The sequence below is a fragment of the Muscardinus avellanarius genome, assembly GCF_963383645.1.
Source record: "Muscardinus avellanarius genome assembly, chromosome: 6".
Taxonomy (NCBI): Eukaryota; Metazoa; Chordata; class Mammalia; order Rodentia; family Gliridae; genus Muscardinus; species Muscardinus avellanarius.
Genome location: NC_137791.1, coordinates 72,744,834 through 72,769,491, shown reverse-complemented (window position 1 = coordinate 72,769,491; position 24,658 = coordinate 72,744,834). Strand labels below are relative to the sequence as shown.

The window sequence follows — 24,658 nt, the reverse complement described above, 5'->3', positions numbered from 1 at the left end:
TTTATATTTATTTTCAAATAATGCATGCACATGTTTTATGAAGCTCAAATACTATCTCAAAGCTTATTACAGAATATAGTATTATCTCATTTTCTCTTCTTTAATGTTGATACCTCTTCCTCAACAACCTCATTTAACTCTTTGGCTGTGTATAAACAACATATTAATAGTGGTATTCCTTAATATATTTGCTACTAATTCTTATTGTAGAAAAGATGATTTCTATCACCTTATTTTTCCCTTTTTTTTTTGTTTTTTTTTTTTTTTTTGGTGGAACCCAGAGGCTTTCTACCTCTGGGCTATACTCCCAGACCTTTTTTATATTTTATTTGGAAATAAGGTATTGCTAAGTTGCTGAAAGCTTCACTAAGTAGCTGAGGCTGGCTTCGAACCTGTGCTATCCTCCTCTCTCAGCCTCCCAAGCACGGGGATTACGAGTGTGCGCCACCACGTTCAGCTTATTTTTTCCTTTTAAACTACTCTTAAACTTTTCCTCCTCCCATATACCAGTAGAGCTATGTCACAATTTTATGTTACATGACTATTTAGTATTTATAATGTTGGTGCCATTTAACCATTTGGCCATAGTTGAGCTGTAGAATCAGAAAGGTTAAAAGTAATCTCCCATCTGTGATTGCACTTCCTTTCTTTAAACCCTTTTTATTTTTGATAAGGTTAATTGCCTTCGGTGTTTTACTCCCTTAGTTTTCTGTTTGCAAAACACTAATCCACTCTAAAATTCCCAGCAGATTCACAACTATCTTCTCAATGGATTCATAGTCTTTCTTATTTTCTTGGAGATGTTGCCTTGGGAGTTCACTGTCTTTTTTACCTATGATTTCTAGGCTTATTACAGAATTAGCTTGATCAGTGTGGGGAGCTATTTTACCAGCACCTTGGAAATTTTCTTTGTTTCTTATGTATGACCCCATAGTACATTTTTAGGAAACAATATTTCAATTTTTAACATTAGTGTTTTGAGGTCCTTACAGACTGGAGACCCCATCTTTATCTAATTTTTTCTTAATACATCTCCAGGTTTCTGGTCATGGCAAGTATGTAAACATATTGTTCAGGGATTAAGGTAAACAAAGGTCAACAAGAGTATTTTAGGTTACTATTTCTTTAGTCATGTTTTGTAGAATGTGTCAATATGAAGTAAAATACTACTAGTAGCACTAAAAGCTAACATTTACTGTTGACCGTGTCATAGGATTCTCTCTCATTGAATCGTAACTCAAGCCCCCATAATGTAGATATCACTACTAGTTTCATTTTACAGGTGAGAAAACTGCAGCACAAGAAGGCTAAGTACGTGACCTAGGGTTATATGATTAGTGTGCTAGTCAATATTCCAAGAAAAAACAATGGCAATATTCCTGTGTTTACATGGAGATTAATCGATGGTGTTATTGAGAAACCACAAGGAATTTTACATGAATTCAGGGCTGCCAGTTGTAAAATGGCACCATTTCAGCCACTAACCCCTCCTTAGCCTGCAAAAGGAGAGGGAGAGGAAGGGGGAAAGAGAATGGGAGAGGGAGAGGGAGAGATCGCGAGGATTCTGGAGAAGAGCAGAGACCTATGTCATGGGGCATAAATAGCTATAGGTGATTCCATGGAGGAGGGAAAAGCAAATAATAGTTTCCAACAGGAGCTTCATACTAGTTAAATCTAACTAGAATAAGCCCTCGCATCATGCCTATACTTCCACTGAAGAAGCCTCCCTAGGGAGAGAGCAGGGAGGAGAAGGGTGGAAAGGGCCCTGAAGTAGCAAAACAAAGGTATTGGCAGTTATGCTGGGATTTGCTCCTCAGCATGTACTGTGAGCCTGTGATCTTACTGCTATGCTATGCTCAGGGGAGCATATGCCGGCAGCAAAAGAGGTTCTGCTCTCAAGCAAAAGAGGTTCAACTCCAAGCAAAAAAAATTCTTCTACCAAAGGGATTATTAATGCCTCTCTACCATCCATATTTTCAGAGTACTAATTTGCAGGAAGACTATAATTGCTAAAAGGAGAATGAGGGACAATCTTGGGATGTAAGAGGATGAGGACGGCAGCATTGTATAGGTGGTCTAAGTATCAGGAAGGTGGGCATTCAGCTCTTCCAGGGTGTAGTAGTCCAACAAAGGGATTTAGGCACAGGCAAAGACTAAAAATTCAGAAATAAAAATTTCAGAAAGAAAGTGGTCATTACGGTGGGGTGAGAGGATCTCAAGACAAATAATAAAGGATATGACCAAGCCAGAGTAGGGTTTAATTAATTAACAATACTAATCATTGGTCAAAAATCTTCAGTGAGGAGAAACTAAAAATTGATATCTTAACCCACATGATAAGGTTTATAATTCATTGATTATGAATGTCATAAATTATAATTTTTAGACTAGAGTTTGCCAGCCTCAAAATATGCTTTCATTTTCTCTGTAAAAATCATAGTTTATAAATCTATATGTTTTAATATAGGCACCTGAGTAGAGTAGATCATGCTATGCTTTAGAGAGACTTGTTCAAGAATACTTACTGAGAGAAAGTTGTATACCAAATAGGTGCTAATAATACAAAATTGAACAAAAAAAGACCTTGACCTCATAAAGTTCATAGTCTAATGAATAAGAGAGACAAGCTCTCGAGATGTGTCCCCCCTCTCTCTCACCAATTTTTCTTCCCTTGGAAATAATCTGCTTAGAGAATTTTATGGACTAATCCCCTGCACCAAGCAGTAGTCTCATAGGACCAGTTTCTTAGCTCTTCTTTAAAACTATCACCTGTATCTTCAGTGTTCCTTGACGTTCCTTGACTGCCTCACTCCTTAATTAGATCTGGAGCTTATGATCAGGAATGCGATCAGCTATCTTTGTTTCTTCCAGCCAGGAATCATGCCCAGTACAGAAAAGATGTGCAATGATGTTGATTAATTATATATATTCATGAACAAAATAAGAAAGGATAAAATCATCTTTCACTACCTCTTTCCATTTGAGGTTTTCATAACTTCAAAATAAGTATGAGTCATTTGTAGGATTAATTGCAAGAGGTAATAAATTCTTAATACTAAATAAATAATAATAATAATAACATCATAATTTATTGATAATGCTTTATGTGACCTGGGCCTTGCTTGCATTTCTGATAAGTAAGTTAAATATTTCTGTATCTGCTTTTTGACACATACGAAAGCCCAAGGACATACATCCAAGTAGCAAAGCTGGACTTTGGATCTTTATTAACTCAAGATTTTCTCCCTCCAATGCATTAATTTATATTTTATCATACATGAAAAAATATCTTTAAATTATTTTTAAATTGTTACTTTGACAATGAGCACATTCTCTGGCAAAATGTCCTCAACCTTGTATACAGATTAGAGACATAGTAGAATTGCAAACACTCATACTGCACCTTCTATACAAGACTGTGCGCTGTCTAAAGGAATGACTCGAATTTTTTTTTTTTGATTCCCTCATTTAATTACATGAGGCTTTCACTTGAGGTACAGGGTGACTTATTTTTCTTTAATTCATAGATAAAATGTCAAGCTTCTTACTTGTGTTAATGGAATAACCCTTTAAAACCCTGTCATCTAATTAGGCTAAGTATCAAGCAAGTAGCTATTTTTCTTATGACCTTAATTAGACATTTAAATATTTTACATTTAGGGAAATACACTTCTAAAATAATGCTAATACATCAGAATTTACAGATAGTATGTGATAGTTTGTAGCTAGGGTGAAGGCATAGTGAAAGAACCTTGATGTTTCTGAGAAGTAGATAGTATATTACTTGCTTATTCCATGTTAGTCCATATTTTATAAGAAAACTCTCAAAAAATGTCAGGACATACTGAAGCCTTCTTATTAAATTTTGTCAATTTTTATATGAAAGCATAGTATATTTACTGTAATAATTACTGCATGAACTAAAAGATATTAGGTAAAATTTACATAAAATTTTAAGCATTAAGAATAAAAGTGGAAAATCAAGTTTGGTATACTATAAGCCCAAAGTATAAGTATTATATCTATGAAATGCATGTCACACACCATGTATAATAAATTTATCTTAAATTTACTTCTCTTCACATGTACAAGAATGTATGCTACCTGAGATCATGAAATTCACATGTACAAGAATGTATGCTACCTGAGATCATGAAATTCATCCTATTTTCTAGTATAAACCCAGGATTTGAGTACTGTAGTGTGCATACTACACACTCAATTTTTTTGTATTTGATGCATCATAATTATGCAACATATTACATGGATCAAAAGCATAGAAATATGCACACATGTCTTGGTGCATTGTTGAATAAATTGGCAATTGAATGAATGGTTAAAGAAATTAATATAATTTGGCATGTGGAAATGTATGTGAATGCTTTATTTTCTTGCTTAAATTCTTAGACTGTACTATGATACAGATAAAATGCATTCAAGAGTGGAAAAATAATGAATATGGTTATGAGGAACAATAAGTAATGAACAAATAATGAACTACACAGATAAAGCAATATAAAAGACTATCAATTGGAATTGCTTAGATGGCACAGAAGAAATATTTAGAAAAAGTATTTAGAGAAATCTTCATGTTTTCTGGGGCCATATATCTCCAGTAGACACTACCAGCAAGTAAGTCCTTCTTCCAGAAACCATACTGTCTATTCAAGGGTATAATAAGTAGCTCACTTCTCCCTGCACTACCCCAAAAGAGGCAGCGGTATCCATCACACAACCAGCCAATGAATGGGCAGAAAAGACTATGCTGCATTACCTGAAATGCGAAATACAGTGGGGCCATGTGGAGCTGCCAGGATTATGTAAAAGAGTATCATCCCCTAAGACTCTGACCCGCAGGGGCTTAGAGAACGACACAGACACCTCTTCAGCTGAAATATGAATTCTTCTTTAATGGATCCTTAATATGTCTCAATAATATGTCTCTTCTTCCTTCTCAATGCGTACAGCAAGCACAATATATATCAGCATCATAATCCCTCCCTCTATTCCCTACCAACCCCAAACTTCCCACGGCTAGGGCATGCACATTTCTGACTCTCTCATAGGCAGGCTGGTGATAGCATGAGGCTTTGCGTCACTGATCATTCTGCAGGCACGTAGCATGGCACACTGCGCATGCTCAAGGAGACGTCCATCTTGTGAGTCTCATGACTTGGCTGCAAGCCTAGGCGCCATCTTGAATCCACGCTGGCAACAAGCCTGGGTGCCATCTCGGTCCAGCCGAGTGGGCCCCAACAAAAGAGAACTGCTATAAAGGTAGCAAAGTCTTTAACATTATTATTATTCAAAGCTGGGTGAATTTCAGAGAGATGTGGTTAGCACGTGAAGGTTACCTACTGCTAAAGGGTGATATTGGACCCTTCATTCCTTGTCAGATTCAATTCATAGGTATTGAGGAATCCATGAGCAAGTCACTTTTCCAGATACTAGTGGAAATGGTGAATAAGACTAGGCACTTGCTTTTAATAGATTTCTTTTCAATGGGCAAAGTAGAATCATAATGTGCTATGAGAACAATAAAAATGATATTAAGTGGAAAGGACCCAACAGATAAGGGAGTTGAAATGGCCTCTGAGATGAAAAATATTTTAATTGAAACTTGAATGATGAGACAGCTGTGGGAAGGTGTGAGGGAAGAACATCCAGGCAGAGGGAAGGACGAGCATCATGACTGTACGACAGGAAAAAGCCTGGCCTGTTCCAGAAATAGAAAGGAGGTCAATGTGGCCAGATTTTACCAGAGGAGATGTGGTGACAGTATGACTTGAGACAGATTTTGAGATTGGGCAGAGCCAAATTCGTATGCCAGGGCAGGGGACTTCAGTAATTGTTTTCAATTTTATTTATATGCAATAAGAAGTCACTGAGAAGTTTTATGCAACTGCTTATGAGTATAAATAGTCAGATCTTTAACTTTGACATTACTAAAGAAGTTGGAAGATATTCTGGAGAAGACAGTGTGAAATTTGAGCAGATAGAGCTACAAATATGGAAATGTGTTGGATTACTGGACTCATTTTTTTCACCATTATGTTCTCTACAACCCTAAAAGTGAAGAAAACCTGGAGGAATCCACCAATTATAAGAAAAAAGAAACAGATACCAATGGTGATTCATTGTCTATGGTAGATTTGGTACATTATTTGTCCAAGTTTAATCATATTGTAGACAATGGAGCCAGGATTAAAACTCACTGGTCTATGGATATTGCCCAATGATATGCTACAGTCCTTACATATATGTGTATCTTTTTCATGTGTGTGTGTGTGTGTGTGTGTGTGTGTGTGTATGATTTTCAATGTCTACAAGAAGAGCCAAGCATAGTCATTCATTCTTCCACTCCCTACGAGCTATTCTCTTTATTTTACTCCCAAAGAGAATTGATGAGCAGGTTTGGGGATATGTAGTTAGCAGAGGTGCTATTTAGTTTATTTTCTTTGCTCACATGCTGAGAAAGATGGGGTGAGTAGATTAGATTCTTTCCTCATAGTCTTAAAAAGGATAGTCTGGTTTGATTTCTTACTTTTTTGTTTACACTTTTATTGGTGCATTGTAATTATACATCACAGTGACATTCAATGTGATACAAATATTCATGTACATAGTACTTGGTGTTTTCTTACAGCAATCCCTCTATCCATATATATATATATATATATATATATATATATATATATATATATATAATATTGGTAGGTAATGCTTTAAATATGGACATGCCATTATTTGAACTGTTTCTTTATTCATTTTTTCCTTTTTTCCCCTCCCTACCTTTCTCTCACAACCCCCTTACATTATTTTACTGGTCTATCTTTTAATATATCTAAAGTCTCTTTTGTTTTGTATTTTCACCCTAGGTTCCCCATATGAGAAAAAAATATGACCTTTGACTTCATGTGATAGCTGATTTCACATCACATAGGGGTATCTATTTCTATTCACTTTCCTGCAAATGTCATGATTTTGTTTTTCTTTATGGCTGAGTGAAATGCCATTGTGTGTATATACCACATTTTCTTTATCTGTTGATACCTAGGTTAATTTCATAATTTAGCTATTGTAAATTGTGATTCTATATGAACATAGATATGCATGTATCAATATGGTATTCTGACTTTTGGAAATATACTGAGGTGAGGTGTGGCATAGCTGTGTCACATGATGGTTCCATTCCTAGTATTTTGAGGAAATTTAATACTGTTACTCATAGTGGTTATACTAATTTACAGTCCCTCCAACAGTGAATAAGTATTTCTATTTCCCCATATCCTCACCAGTATTTATTATTGATTGTAGCCTTGATTATTGCCATTTAATTTTGACATGAATTTTTCTGATTACTTATGATGTCAAACATTTTTCATACATTTATTAGCTATTCATTTTTCTTATTTTGAGAAACATCTATTCAGTTCAATTGCTCATGTTTTCATTGGGTTATTTTTAATGTTATCATTACACTGGTAAACAATGATTTATAAGAGGTTTGGACTTAAAGGAGAAATTCCTTTCCTCTCCATCTATTTTTGAGTGTCATTAGCCACTTAGGATAGTAACTAGAACAGGCAGAGAGGCATAATTCATGTCATTTAGCTTGTTCAGCTATGGGTGTATGTTGGGTCTTGGAACAAATGCATCATTTTAAAAGTGGGTGCCCACTTGCCTGAGTTACTGTCTTAGGGCCTTAATGAATAACGTTGCTTTCATGAAAGTTTAGTTATCTGAGAATTCTAATTTTGAATCAAATATAATCTTAAAACCACCTTAGAGATAACTTATGTTTAGCAGGGTAATTTTATAATTCTTTAATTGGTTCCTTAAAAATTATTAAAACATATCTAAGTCAATCACTAAGTCAAATATGAGAAGAAGGGTGGGGGAGAAGGTGTGCTGGGAATTAGAGGGGGTGTAAATGAGTGACGTGTGTATGTATGCCTCTACCATTTTGTACTCTATTAAGATGTATGACTACAATGCACCAATAAAAATGTTATTTTTATTAAAAGACCTATTTAGAATAAGACCTATTATTATTAAAAGACCTATTTAGAATAAGAATTGCTAAGCCCTTTTGGACTTATTTGCTCATCTGAGCAACATAACAATACATCCAGGGATTGTGTTATAACATCAGATTGAAGGGTCATAAAATTATATTTGCATAGTGATCTTGGTATGGTCACTTCAAGCATAAGGATCTTCAAGACCAACACTCTAAAAGTTGATATATCCTGCTAGATAGGAGAAGATATTACCAGTGAGATCACAGAGTCAAGGAAAACTCATAGCTTGGCCTTCACTGAGGTGCTTACTGTCAAAGATGATGTATTTATTCTTTTATGGCTTATGATATAGTAAAGTATGTGCTGGTCATCATCTCAATCATTAAAAATTCCACTTACTTATAAAGTTTTTATGGTTATTGTGTGCTAGTCACATGGATGACCAAGACACAATTCCTACCCACAGCATTCTTACATCCTAGTATATAATGATACGTTCATCTTTCTTGGAGACATTTGGTTGTCATGACTGGCACGCGGGGATAATGAAGAGTCTGACAGTTTGGCAAATGGAAATATTCTGCACAGGCTAGGAGTGAAAAATATCAAACTCTCCTCTCAGTTCTGTCATTATCCAGATGTAGCCAGAGATAAAAATATTAAGTTTGTTATGACTCAGCTGCCTTACTCAGAAAAGGAAGTAGGCAAGATTGATGAGACATTTCAATAGTCCTTCTAAAGTGGGCAGGCAAAATCAGTTGCCTCGAGGCTATTCTACTTTGGTGTTTTTCAATAATTCTGGAATAACCTGTGTGTTTAATAAATATTAAATTAAAATAGGATTATCCCAATCCTCTCCTTCCTTTCCTCTTAAATCCTGTAAAATCTATAAACCACTCAAAAGTCTTAAGCATTATGCTAAAGGGAAAAAAACAAAACAAACTCTTGAAACTCAGTTCAGCATCAGAAAAAAACTGCCCTTAATCCTAGAGTCTCTGAAATCTAAAACATGCAGGATGTGGTTTAATGACAGTGTGCAAATACAGAGTTATGATCTTAAGATAAAAATAATAATAAATGTATGTTTATCTTTGTTTTCTGCCCATGTAAAATACTTATGTTCTTAACTGTGATAATTGAACCAAAATAACCCAGTTGCATTTATTTCTGAGACAAAGAGCCATCATATCTGATTTCAATGATATCATTTTAAAATACCATGTTATGCCGGGCATGGTGGCGCATACTTGTAATCCCAGCATTTGGGAGACTGAGACCGGAGGATCACGGTTCAGGGACAGCCTCAGCTACTTAGTGAGGCCCTCTGCAACTCAGTGAGACCTGGTTTTAAAGTAAAGAATAAAAAATATGGCAGGAGGTGGAGCTCAGAGGTCGAATGCTCCTGGGTTCCACCCCCAGACCTGCAAAATAAATAAATAAATAAATAAATAAATAAATAAATAAATAAATAAATAAAATAAAATACCAAGTTATCTCAGTCTTTTCTGCCTCTGTGATTTGGTTACCTATATTACTCACACATTTCAAAATGTAAGCATTTTTGGTGGACACAACTATGGAAGTAGTTGATATGACACTTGGTTAGAGTACTTCATAGTTTGTAGGTAAAGTTAAATATAAAATTTTTAGTTTTTCATGAAAATTATGCCTCTTATTAACAGAAAAATAGCAAATGGACACAGATATGAACATTTTAAACTTTCCAGACTTAACCTACTAGAATCTATATGCCTTTGTATAATAGTTTTCACAAAAGATTTTTCATCTGTCTTTATAACCATCGTGTAGAGCAGTTTTGTCATCTATAAAGACAGCAATGAGAATTCTAACTTATCAGGCTTCAGAGTAGAACTGGATATTTTTTTCTGGAACCTGGATTACTTCTTGGTTGTCTCCTAGGGACTTCAAGGCCTTAGAAGTAAAGAAAGCTACTCTAGTATTACTCTGCAAAGCAGATCTGGGACTTTCATTACTTTAAAATACTTTCAGAGGTATTTTAAAAATGGGAATTCCAGAGAGAACATTCTTGAAAACCATTTATCCCCCTCAAAATTCTCATCAGCGAGTATAGTTTTAAGATGACCATGACTAACAATTTGGTTTTTTTTTAAAGGAATTTGCTTTCTATTTTTTTTTTGTTTCAGCCACAGTATAGCTCAGTTGAATACATAGAAAATAAATTCTAAAGTGCCTAATTTATAAAGAAAAGAAACAAAGCAACAGCTGAGATGACATGGCATGCCTAGAGTTAGACTGATGGTGAGGTTTCAGAGAGTAGGAGGCATACCTCCAGACTTTTGAGTCCTTTGAAATTTACATTAGATCATACAGGCGTTTGTGCTCACAGCTGGCCTATGAATTCATCCAAACAAGTGATCGTGCTTTCTTTCCTAGATATGATATGAGAAAAATATGTATTAAGCATTTTTAGGATATCCTCTTATTTTCTAAGGCAGACAGTGATTTGTCATTTTCTCAGAAAATGCTTGCTTACTTATTCCAGATTATTCCAGTGATGATGTACGTGTTCCAATCTCCAGAACTTGTGAATATCTCACCTTACTTGGCAAAAGAAATTTTGAAAATGTGCTTGAATCTTTAAGACCTTGAGATGGAAAGATTAGCTTGAATTATCTGGGTCAGGCCAGATGAATCCTAAGAGTCCTTTAAAAAAGAAAACCTTTTCTAGTTGAGTTCAGGGAGGGTGATATGACCAAGTAAGAGTGTTTCTGACTTTTGAGTATAGAGGAAGGTGGCCCTTAGCCAAAATATGTGAGCAACCGTTAGATTCTAGGAAAGGCAAGAAAACAGATCCCTTCCAAGAGCTTGTAGGATGGAACTCAGCCATGCTGATACTTAGATTTCAGCTTGATCAGACCCATGCCTGATTCAGATTTCTAATCTACAAAACAATAAGATAATAAATTGTGTGATTTTAAGCTGCCAAATTTGTGCTAATTTTTGTTAGTAGCATAGCAAATAATAGAGTAAGAAAATTTAATTACTTATTTTACTTGTATGTCATTTATCAAATATGAGTTATAATCAGGAATTTAGAAAAACCAAATGGCACAATTATACACTAAAGTCAATGCATAATTAATATTTTAGGCTTAGCACAAAAGTGTTGAACCAATTTAAAAATAGAAATAATGAATTAAGCAAAGTGTCCCAGCAATTGAGAAATTTCTCAGCACTAAATATGTCACTATGCCCAAAATTGAAAAAAGGAGAAAAGTGAGCAAGGATTATCTTATAGTAATATAAAGGTACCATCCAAAAAATTTTATATTCACCTCTTTCTGGCTCCTAGAAAGTATTGTTAAAAAAGAACATGTTTTAGCTGGGAATGGTGGCACACACTTGTAATCCCCGTGCATTGGAGGCTGAGACAGGAGGATCACACAGGTTCGAAGCCAGCCTCAACTACTTAGTGAGGCTCTCAGCAACTTAGTGAGACCCTGTTTCCAAATAAAATAAAAAATAGGTCTGGAAGTATAGCCCGGAGGTATAAAACTTTTGGGTTCTACCCCTAGTACCACCAAAAAAAAAAAAAAAAAAAAAAAAAAAGAATGCGTCTTGATTGCACTAAAGAATGAGGGGTACTTTATTTAAAACGAAATTAAAGCTAGTCTATTTGTTTCCTAATACATGTATAAAACTTGAAACAGTCTTTGTGACTTGAAGAAACAGAAAATTTGTCTCTTACAGTCTGGAGGCTGGAAGGCCCAAGTCAAAGACAAAGACCAGATACCTGCGTCTAGTCTCTCTTTGCCTCTCCTAAAGGATAGCTGCACTGGCATTTTGAGCCCACCTGAATAACAAAACAATCTTTTCATTGCAAGACTCTTAATATAATAATACCTACAAAAAAGCTAACAATATAAATCAAATTCACAGTTTTTAGAGATTAGAACCTGGTATCTTCAGGAACCACCATTTGCCACCAGAGCAGATTTTTAGAGTACCTTTTTTTGTTGTTGTTGTTGTTTTATCTGACTATTATGCTAAATTGTGTTTGGCTTATAAAATATATCTGACCTCAGACCTGCTGAAACAGAATCCATATTTTAACAAGACCCCAGGTGATTTATATACAGTACTCATGACATATTTGAAGGTGACATTGTCAGAAGTTGGCTGACTAGATGGAGTAACTGGCAGTAAAGTAAAATAAGGAATAAATGGAAGACAGATTAAATTTTATGAGTATTTTATATTTTAAAGGAATAAATTTAAAGGCACAGAGCTCGAACTTCAAGAGCAATCCGTGCATAACAGAAACATCTAGAGTCAATACATAACTAAAGTCTCTGAAATTATTCTCAGTAGGCTGTACCTATTGTCCAGAGGTGCAAGTCTCTCTTTATCTAAGTATCGATGGCAAACAAGCACTTTTTTCCTCTCTCTGTTCTAAGTCAGAACTAAAATGCAGATATCTTGTAAAGGAACTATAATTCTCAAATATGATGTCCTTGAGCAGCAGAATCTGCATTACCTGAAAACCTGATAGAGAAACAAATTCTTGGACACCATCCCAGACCAACTGAATCAAAAACTCTAGTGTGGGGCACAGCAGTCTATTTTGTAAGCCAATTAAGAGATTATTACACATAGTAAAGTTAAAGAACCCTCAATAAAATGAAGAAATCAAAGAAAATAATGAAATAATAAGTTAAATAAGAAGATTTTAGAAATTATCTTTATGACAAATGCAACATTTGGTTCTGTTTTTCAATACATCAAAGTAAAGAAAGACACATGACCAGTTTATGGGATTCTATGACATTACGTTCTGCTCATGCTAGAAACATATTTGTCAGTTGCTTTTAGTAAAAAGATTTTTCAAGGGTTATCTAAATAAAACTTTTACTTCCTCATTTTCCAATTCACATGCAGTTCATTACAGACCTCATCATCTACTGAAAATGCTTTCACCAATATGATCAATATTGTCTCTTAGCTAAATGTCAGCAATATGAAACACAGTAGGCTATTTCCTTCCCTTTGGTACACGCATGCTGGGAACACTGTCAATCCTCTCACTTAGCAAATATTTACTGAGAAGTTAATGTGTACCAGCCATTGTCCAGGGCATTGTTTATAGACTATAGAACAACAACAACAACAAAAAAGTCCTTACTTCTATGGATACTACAATTAAAAGATGAGAAAAGGCAATTTTAAGACATAATAAATACTAGATAGATACAACTTTAATGAAGAAAACAAAACAGGCCAAAGAGATGGAGAATGGAATGTGTGTGCTATTTCAGAGTGATTGGGAAAGGCTCTACTTGAGAGTGAAATTTGAACAAAAACCTATAAAAAGTGATAGACTAAGCTTTGAAATGTCTGGGAAAGATTATTTTAGGCAGAGGAAATATCACTCAAAAGGGCACAGAGGCAGAAACAGTTTGACCAGAAGACCAGTTATGTCTGGAGTAGAGGGAGTTATTGAGACAGCTGCAATAACTGGGGTTGAAGGCACACGTAAGGACCAGACCATACATGTTGAAGGTAGAGGCAACAGGACTTGTCAGTCCATCAGAATTGATGTGAGGTGTGGTGAAAAATGTGAATCAAGCATAGCACCGAGGTCCAGGGCCTGGCCAAGTAGCCTAATGGTGTTGCCTGTTACTGGGAGAAAAAAATATTTGATCACAGTGGGAAAACAAGAAATAGAGATTTCTTAGATGACCATGAGGCCTCTAAGAAGAAAAAGATCAAATATACAAGTGTAAAACTCATGAAAGAGTAAAAGTTGATACTTAAGTTCATGGCACTGGATAGGATCGACTATCAAGTGAATGCTTGAGATCAGGAATAATAGAAGCCAGTAAAGCAGAGATGTTTCAGTAAAGCAGGAAAAAATTGTAAGAATATATCTGGAGTCACAGAAGCAAGATCAGGAAAACATTTCATGAAACAGAAGGTAAAGATGAGTGTGGTGGTGCACACCTGTAATCTCAGTACTTGGGAGGCTGAGGCAAGAGGATTGGTCACAGGTCCAGGCCAGCATCAGCAACTTAGTAAAACCCTGTTTTAAAATAGAAATAAAACCGCACATGGTGGCACACGCTTGTAATAACTGCGCTTGGGAGGCGGCGGAGACAGGAAGATCGTGCAGGTTCGAAGCCAGCCTTGCTGGCTTAAGAGACCCTGTTTTAAAAAAAAATTAAAAAAAATATATATATATATATATATATATATATATATATATATATATATATATATATATGTAATAGGTCTGGGAGTGTAGCCCGGAGGGTAGAAGGGTTCCATCCTCAATACCATCAGGAAAAAAAAAAAAAAAAGGAAAAAAAAAATAGCTGAGATGTAGCTCAAAGGTAAAATGTAAAATTCCCTTGGGTTCAATTCCTCAGAACTACAAACAAATTATAGTAAGCAAACAATTATTCCAAATGCCACTGACAGTTTGTGTTAAATAAAAATTTAGAATCAATAATCAGATTTATAAGGAAAAAATAGTTGGTGTGAGACAAAACTATTTTAACAGATTGCTCCAGGAAGAAGCCTCCATTTATGGCTAAACAGATGAGAAATTTGCTATAAAGATCCATAGAAATTAGGGGCTCTCACTAGCTGTTTCTTTTTCAAATGGTAGGTAGGATAGCATGTTTATGTCAGTAGAAATGACTTTACATAAAATATAATAATAATAATCGTGATTCAGGAATAACTGAAGAAAATTTGACCAGATGCACAGAAGGAAAGGGCTGGCCTTGGATAGAAGCCTGGACATTCCAGCCATTCCAACAAAAGAAGAAAGAACACAGAACTGGATGCAGATAGACAGATTTGATGGGAGAAAGAAAGGAGACAGTTGTTCTTTTTCTTTTCAGAGAAGAAATAATTGATATTAGAAAGAATGTTGTTAAAATTTTGATAAAGTATGAAGTCGTGGTGCATGCTTGTAATCCCAGTACTTGGAAGGCTGAGATAGAAGGATCACAGGATCGAGGATAATCTCAGTAGGAGTGGGACTCTCTTTAACCTAGTGAGACCCTGTTTTAAAATTAAAAAAAAAAGAGGAGAATAAAAAAATCGCTAAAAAATAAAATAAAATAAAAAATAATAAAATAGGACTAAGGGTATAGCTCAGAGGTAGAATTCCCTGGGGTCAGTCCCCAGTACAAAAAAAAAAATGTTTGATAAAAAGAAAGATATGAAAAAAAATTGAGAGTAAAAGCATATTATGGATAACGACTACACAAGGAATATAGGTGTACTTGAGTTCATGGTTATTAATTTGGAAATATTAGTAATAATAGTTTTCTTTTCTAACAAAATTTTTATTTTTATGTGCAAAAATAGAATAAAAAGGAAGTTAATACAGGGCGTGGTGGCGCACGCTTGTAATCCCCGTGAGTGGGAGACAGAGACAGGAGGATCGCGCAGGTTCAAAGCCAGCAGCACTGGCTTAAGAGACCCTGTTTCCAAAATAAAATAGGTCTGGGAGTGTAGCCAGGGTAGAAGGGCTTCCAGGAACCCCAGTACCACCACCAAAAAAAAAAAAAAGGAAGTTAGATGTTTGAATGTTTTTCAATGAATATAGGGAAGGATGTGTGCAAAACTTTAAAAGGGCATTCGGATGAAAAATTATGATGCTGCATCATGAAATCTATGCTGAATAAAGAGGAAAGTAAGTAAATAAAAAGAACAATACATAGGAAATGTAAAGACATAATGGATTGGTAGCTCCAAGGAGCCGAAATGATTGCTGCATTGGGTCTTCCAGATTATGTGAGATAGAAAACAAAAAACAAACAAACAAAAAAATCGATGGATGTCAGAAAATAGTTTGTTCCAAGACAAGACATTTGAATTATGAAGATAAAAATATAGCCCCGCGTGTTTCCGCACGCTTGTAATCCCCGCGCTTGGGAGGCGGAGACAGGAGGATGGTGCTGGTTTGAGCTACCCTCGCTGGCTTAAGAGACCCTGTTTCCAAATAAAAAAATATAAAATAGGTCTGGGAGTGTAGCCCGGAGGTAGAAGGGCTTCCAGGAACCCCAGTACCACCACCAAAAAAAAAAAAAAAAAAAAAAAAATTCATTGTGGAAAATGCAGAAAATAACCGGGCGTGGTGGCACACGCTTGTAATACCAGCATTTGGGATTGCAGTTCACAGACAGCCTCAGCTACTTAGTGATGCCCTGTGCAACTCAGTGAGACTCTGTTTCAAAATAAAAAAATAAAAATAGGGCTGGAGGTGTAGCTCAGAGGTAGAAAGCCCTGGGGTTCCTCCACTAGTACTGCAAAAAAAAAAAAAAAAAAAATGCAGAAAATATCACTCACTCTAAAAACATTTGTGCTATATGCCTAGCCATGTACGTGCATCAGTTTGTTTCTGATCCATCTATCACTGTACCAATGATTTACTTATTTTGACTTTATTTTACCTAATAATGCAAGTTCTACTATTTGTCCTTCGTTTCAAAATTATCTTGATATTCTCAACCATTCATTATTTAAGATAAAATTTGAAATGGTAAAAAATACCCAATGAATAGTTCAGTTAGAGTTTTAATATGTTTATTTTATAGTATCTTTTCTTCAGCTGTGTAGTCTTTTTGTTTAGCTCTTTATGTAATTTTAGAAAGTTTTTCTCATAAGGTAATGCTATGTTTTTAATAAAAGATAATGCAAGGAAAGACTTCATGCACAATGACAAACGGGCTACTACCAGTGTAGAACCAGACTATTATTTTTGTATAGATATTTTGTGTCAGAACAACTTATTAAATGTATTAAAACTTTTCTAATTCATCATCTTTGATTTTCTAATTCAGTTTATATACACATATGATAATCTAATTTTCTTCTCTCTAACAGACTTTGTTTTGTTTTTATTCATTAAAACTTCTAAGCTGGGCACGGTGGTGCACATTTGTAATCCCAGCATTTGAGAGGCTGAGACAGGAGGGCCCGGGTTTGTGGACAGCCTCAGCTACTTAGTGAGGCCATTTGCAACTCAGTGAGACTCTGTTTCCAAATAAAGAATAAAAAATAGGGCTGGGGGTATATCTCTGAGATAGAATGTCCCTGGGTTCTATCCCCAGTACCACAAAAAATATTTTTAAAATGTCCAAAGATTTTGAATACTAACAGTGGGTCCAGATAGTCTTAAATTATTTTCTTTTCTTACAGATAATGCAAGAAATATAAATGAACAAACAAAACTCGACCCCAGCCATTTCATATGCAGTCAGTGTCTTAAACTGGGAAAGAAAAAAAAGTTAATGATCCTCCTCAAAAATAAAATCCCCATCTATTGCAAAATGAACAAGCCAGCTACATACAAACTTTTAGGCTCTTTCTGGTAAATTACTATTGTTTGCAAAATGTCACAATTCTCTGCCCCATCCCTTATCCTATTTGCAATGAGGCATGGCAGCTCGTCCCATCAAGAGAAAATCAAGTCACTCTCCTCTGCCTCTTGAATCTGAATGGGCTGCAATCTGTGTTAGCCAGTAGGATATGGAAACAAGTGTGCTCTTTTTGAGGCTAAGCCTACACCAAGGAAATATCAAGATCTGTCTTAAACACAATCCCAAGAATTGTGTGACTAGTGAAAATACACATATCAATTACAATTGAATGAGAGAATATAGGATTTAAAAATAAATCCTATATTTATTTAAAAATAAATATTTTAGTAAATAACTTGTTTCAGAAAAAATATATATAACAACAGGCCTTTGATATGGAAAAAAATAGTTGATTCCCAAAGAACTGACTTCAGTTGCAAACTAATTTATTTTCCAAAACAACAAGAAGATTCCTTAACTCTAAGGACCCATTAGCACATTCCAGAGTTTGAAAATTGTAGCAGATAAAAAATTCTTCATTTGTCTTTCTCAGAGAGTACAATGATGGTCTCAGAGGGGCAGCACAGAAACGTGGCTTTTCTCAACAGCTCTCATTTCTTAAAATGGATGTTTCCGTTTTAGCTCAGAATGCTTTTGTTTTGTTTTGTTTTGTTTTTGTGACTTTGGCTTCCCCGTAGACAAAGTCCCATTTCAATATATCAGGTTTATGCCTCGTCATTAGTATTTGGCAAGAAAAATCAGACAACACGTGTACTTGACTTGTAAGAAGTTTATAAATTTGTAGTTTAGGCTACTTCTGGGAAAAGACAAGCAGCCAGAGAGCTAAATGATAGAGTAATAGCCTAAAATTTACTTTCATTTATCTTTTACCAATGCACAAAAAGATAATGAGGACGGAAGTATTTATTCTATAAATCTTTTCAACTAAAATCAGTTCACTTTTGAGGTCAGAGACTACCTCGGTAAAATCTTAGTTTCATGTGCTCTTTGGTGTCTGAATCCCTTCTGACGTGAGGAGTAAATATGTTCTGATATTTCTCAACTGCTTCTTCTTGTGGGGTTTTTGTTTTTTCTTTCATTTTGTTCTAGTCGTTATTTAACATAAAAACTAATGTTTTCTGCTTAGGTTGCTATTAAATGTAGATCAATATTCAAAGCTTCAAATGAATATCATTTGATTTATTTAGTACTCAGGTTCCTTAGACCTAGAGTTGTTTTAGAGAGGATTAAAGAGCCTTATCTAAGAAAAAGCATGCATTTGTTAGGGTTTGTTTTAATAAACAGAATATCATCATTTAAAAGGTCCCTTTAATATATAAAGTATAGTTTTTCATGTGTCTTTTGGGAAATTAACTGTGATAAAAAGCTGGTATTAGAATAAAAAAGACCATAAATTGCATGATTCCATTTATATGAAAAATCCACAAAAGGCAATCTAGGGAGATAAAAAGTAGATTAGAGGTTGCCTGGGGGTGGGAATAAGGATGACTGCAAATGGCCATAAGAGATTTCTTGGGGGCAATGAAAATATCTTGAAATTGGATTGTGTTCTACAACTCTGTTAATCTACTAAAAATCATTTCAATTGTAAGCTTAAACTTTAGGGTGAATTTTACATTATTAAATTGTACCTTAATAAAGCTGTCATAAAAAAGACAAAGAAATGTTATTAGAGAAACCTCAACAATTATTTATCACATTTTTTGTTATTTAAAACAATGAAAAACTCTCATTTACTAAAATATGTAACTGGCTGAAATAAACCTCATTTTTTAAGGGCTCTCAACCTATTTTGCCCATTCTAGAAGCCATAATCATGACTTTATTGTCAGTTGGGCACATCTGTATGTATATAATAATACCTAAAAAGCATATTTCAATTTTAAGTTAAAAAATATCCGAAGTTTTAACTTAAAAGGACTAAACGTAACAAAGGAATGTAACCCAGTACTGCAACTTAATAACTCAAATCACCTAAGCAATGGAATTCTATAAGATTATTTCATTTCCTTATCTTAGGAATGGATAACTCTTAACAATGGAATAAATACAGCAGCAACAGGAATAGTAAGGCTTAGAAAGCAACAGTTAGTATTTCTGTGAGTGTTCACCATGTGCCAGGCAAATGAAATGCTTAACAAAAATATTTATCTAATTCACACACCAGCTCTAAGATAATGTATTATCGTGCCTATTTTATAATAAATGAAACTAAATCTTAAAAACTATAACTTACGCTGGGCGTGGTGGTGCATGCTTGCAATCCCCATGCTTGGGAGGCAGAGACAGGAGGATCATGCGGGTTCGAAGCCAGCCGTGCTGGCTTAAGAGACCCTGTTTCCAAATAAAAAAATATAAAATAGGTCTGGGAGTGTAGCCCGGAGGTAGAAGGGTTTCCAGGAACCCCAGTACCACCAAGAAAAAAAACAAAAAAACAAAAACAAAACAAAACTATAACAACTTACCATTATCATTCAATAAGTAGGTGGCAGAGCCAACATTTGAACCCCGAAGCCTGTCCACTGTGTACCTGATAAGAACAAGGGCACCATGAGAAGCCAGTCCAGGTGTGTGGGGGTATCGCACTCCATCTCTGCGTGCTTGGGCAGTTACTCTATCTCTCAATGTTTTCAGCTCCCATATTTGTAAAATGAGAGTAATGACATTATCTAGACAATAGAGTTTTTTATAGGCTTAAATACTATAATGGATACAAAACTAACATTTTGCTTAGAAAATACTAGCCTCTTAGTGACAGAAAATAATATTTATAGTAAAAGTAATTGCTCTTCACTTTGGAGGAAAACAGACATTGAATTAAAGAAGTGTATTAGCTTCATTATAGTTCTCAATTCACAAAATACAGAATAAATAAGAGTGAGATTTCAAGCAGCCCTCTAGTTCTTTACAACTGTCACCTTTTCTGTGCCATTATCACCTTCTTACCCACTTATATCCCCATAACCTCATATTGTGCCTTTATAATGATATATTCTCTCTTTGTGTGTGTGTGTGTGTGTGTGTGTGTGTGTGTGCACGTGTGCACGAGAGAGGGGGGGGGCTGGGGATTAAAATCAGAGGCATTCTACCTTTGAGCTATACCCCCAGACTTATTTTACTCTTTATTTTGAAACCGGGTCTCACTGAGTTGTGCAGGGCTATCCTTTTATCTCAGCCTCCCAAGTTACAAGTGTCTGCAACCATGCCGCACCTATAATGATGTATTACTAAAGTCAAATGTTCAGCTGCAATCTCCTGACAAGTTATCAGCAACTGCTACATATCAATAGATTTAACCAAAATTTTAAACAATTTTATGAAATAGTTTGTTCATTAGGGAAACATCTCACTTTAGCCAATATTTGTCATTTTACTAAAAATGTTTTTAAATAAAATTTTATACATATGATTTTATTCTTGTGAGGACATGAGCAAAAGAATTGCTATTTGTCTTGTATAGTTTTGTGTGAAAAGGGCTTAAGGTGAGGATTTTTCCTATGTTGAGAATTATAGAAATTTCAGCTGAGTATTTTTTTTCGTGTTAAAATAAAAGAATAAGATACAATGATTCATCTCCAGAACTCCTTTGAGAAAAAAAAAAACAATATTTTCATGGTGCTTACAAATTGCATTCTTAGGATAGAAGATAAGACACTAATAGGATCAAATATGAGCTAAGAAGTTCCACTCAAGACAAAAGGAAAGATCATTGCGTTTATAGAGTTTAGAGAGAAACAGGAGGAAAGGAGAGTCTGCAAGAAGCCTAAACTAACTAAATTCTTGGGTCCAAACAGGATTTGGGTGGTTAGTTGGTTCATTTGCTGTTTTGCGTTGTTTTGTTTGACAGAAACTTGCAGGATTTTTGAGGAGCCTGCTTCAGAGCAGGACTTATAAATGTAGGGGTTGCACTAAGAGTTTTAGTGACTAGCTCAGGACATACAGTGAACCCAGAAGAACTCAAATCATATTCCAAATTTGCCCTCACTTGAGGTTCCCTAGCATCAGAAAAGCCCAGGATACATACCAAAAATAAAAACAAAAAGACAAAATACAAAAACAAAAACAAAACACCAGGGCAGACACTTATGCTTCATAAGCCTGAGAAAGTGAGACTGGATACATATCCTATCTAATTTCCATAAAAGGGGGCCTTAACTGACATGGAGGGCTATATCTATATATAATCTTCTGATAGTGAAATTGTGGCCAAATATGTTTAATTTTAGTTTGTATTGTATTTTATTCACAAGAACATTGAATAGTATAGATGTTTAGCTACTTTTCTAAGCCAAGCAACATGCATTCAGGCCTTTACTTTCAATTCTTTAAAACATATATTAATATTCTGATATTTATGTACTTAAAATATTTATGTGCTTATACTCTGATTACCTAGGAATTAAAAGAGAGATAAATTTACCACAATAATGCTGACTTGTCTATTTATCCTGGTAGCTATATCAATTTTCACTTTGAATGTGGTGAGGCTTTTTTAAAAGGTTCATTCACAGATTTGTTCTTTCTATAAATTGAACCTGTCATCATCATGTAGTGACTATCTCTAGTAATGCTCTCTACATCAAAGCCCCTTTTGTTTAATACCAATATACTGATATCAGATCTCTTATCTATATTCTTTGGTCATTCAACTTTCAGCCTGCTAGTATTTTATGTTTTAAATAATACTTTTCCACTCTAATGACTTTCATCTTTTAACTTAGATATTAGGTCACTCCTATTTACTCAATTATTTTAAGGTATTGCAATGTATGTTAGTTTGCTAGGCTACCATAATAATATATAACAGACTAGATGGCTTAAGCAGTGTAACTTCATTTCCTCACTGTTCTAGATTCTGGATGTAAAAAATAGACATAATTTTAGCTTTTTAACTCTATTAGGACCTCTGCCACCTAAGGTCACCAATGTTAGTGACCCCTACAGTGGATTTCCTAAAAGACAAGGAACATCAGTGATTGCTGAGAAGGAAAGGAAGGTGTCACAAAACTTCCAAACATAGAACTTTGTCATGTTTTTCTACAATTTGATCTAAATTTTAAATAAATACTTTAAGGGCTTTTCCAGTTGTAATAGGGTTACTTTCTGTGTTTATTATTGTTGTTTGTTTTATTTTTCCTTTTCTTTCTTAGAACTTGACATAAATGACTATTGATCGAAATAGGAAAGGCTGCAATTCTGCCATTCCCATTCCTTTGCCTTCTCCTTAGGGCCTTTGTGTCAGCTGTCCCCATGCCCAGAGGACTCCTATTCTACTTATTTTTAGGGTTCCCTTCTTCTCATCCTTGAAGTCTGGTTTTAAGGTCTTGACTTCCTCGTGGTCTTTATATTATTTGTAAAGGTAGCCTTCATTACTGAAAATTCATTTTGTAGCTCATCACATTATAACATTTATTATTCACTAGAAATTATTTCCTTTTGTTTTGTGTCTAGAGGTGTGGACTATGGCAATCTGGTTCATTATTGTATCTTGACACTTATAGCAGTGCTTAACATATAGAAGGTGCCCAGTGACATCTGTGAAAAAATTAATATGAATGTGAGTTTAAAGAATATGACTTACTGTATAATCTTGACCTAGGAAGTAAATTTTATAAAATTATTTTTATTGTCATAGTACTAAAAAAAGAGATGCCATTTAGATCTTTATGATAGAAAAGAAATAGTAGTTAAAATAGAAAAAGAATATAATGACTAGAAAAACAAATACATAAGCTGGGTTTGGACCTTAGTTTTCTCTTTAGTAGCTGTGAGACTTTCAGAAATTCAAATTGTTCTTCATAATAAAATGACAAAAATAAATATAATAACATTGAAGGGGATGTTAATAAATTAATATATTCAAACACTTATAATAATGTCTTTTTAGGAATAACTGTACAATAATTATTTGTCAATATTATAATGCAAAAATTCTTTTTTTTTTCTTTTTGGTGGTACTAGGGGTGGAACCCAGAGGATTTCTACCTCTGAGCTATACTCCCAGACATATTTTATATTTTATTTGGAAACAAGGTCTCACTAAGTTGCTGAGAGCCTCACTAAGTAGCTGAGGCTGGCTTCGAACCTCCGCGATCCTCCTGTCTCAGCCTCCCAAGCATGGGGAATACAAGCATGCGCCACCATGCCCGGCTTGCAAAAATTCTTTAAATGCACATTATTTACATACTTAGTTAATTGTGTGTGTTTACCTGTCAAAAGAAAATAGTCCTACTCACCTGATATAATCATTGCAAGAATAAAATATGAAGCATGTGAAACAGAGCCCAGCATGCATAATGCTCAGTAACTATAGCTTCTGTTATCATACACCATCTACTGAAAACATTTTTGCTCATTTTTTCTCTTTTTGTCTATTCTTTTATTTTACCAGTCTGTGATCTTCATTCGTGATAAAAATTCTCATGGGCAAGAGGTGTCAGGATATATTGACTATGCCCACAGACTAAAGACTGAAGATTTTGAAGTCTACTTTACTGGAAAAAAAAGACTTCTTCCAAAGTCCACAGATTTGAGGTACACTGTACATAATTCTTATGCCTTTCAGGGGCTATGATAAAGGATTTTTATTTTATGTTCTATGTTGTGCCTGGAATGCTAATGTAGGTATTGGAGGTATTTGATGAGACTGGCTATGATGGTTTTTTAATTCTTTAATAGAGGATTGCTACAGTTTTATATTTATAATGTCCCCTTAAAGACCTCATGTATTGATTTTCAAAGCTGATGTGGTTAAATTACAAGGATTATAGTCTCATCAGCAAATAAAGTCATTATAAAAAAACTTATTAGATGGTAACCTAGGCAGGTGGGATGTGGCTAAAAGAGATGGGTCACTGAGGGTATGGCCTTGGGGACTATGTATATGTCCTTGAATCCCCTTGACAACTCTATTGCTTCTGGCCTCCAGGATATGAAAGCATAGCCCATGTTTCTCCCTCCTCCCACTTCCATGCCCTGAGTTCCTCCAGTGTAACCTAACCTAGCATGGACTGAACCTCTGAAGTCTCCAGAACTATGAGCAAGTATATCTCCTTCCTCTAAGTTATGGTGAATAGGTGTTTTGGATCATAGCAGTGAGGATGCTGACTGACATAGGGATAATTATACATAAATGCATTTCCTCCCTTTAGTAGATTGAGGAAGAGGACTCTTCAAAGACAAGATAAGTCAGTTCCCAGAGAAATGTCTTTTAAATATGAAGGAGAATTAAAACTCACTACTCTTGTCTCTTGTGCC

At 34.9% G+C, this 24,658-nt stretch overlaps 1 protein-coding gene across 2 annotated transcripts in view; it reads left to right on the top strand.

Moving 5' to 3' along the window:
• Positions 1–24,658, top strand: part of CFAP299 (cilia and flagella associated protein 299) — a gene marked incomplete at both ends in the record, with an annotated part of 643,668 nt that overhangs the window by 519,883 nt on the left and 99,127 nt on the right. For both annotated transcript variants that reach the window (XM_080697001.1, XM_080697002.1), the window contains one exon: positions 23,793–23,935. In XM_080697001.1, coding sequence (XP_080553127.1) covers positions 23,793–23,935 — 143 coding nt within the window. The remainder of the gene's footprint in view (positions 1–23,792; positions 23,936–24,658) is intronic.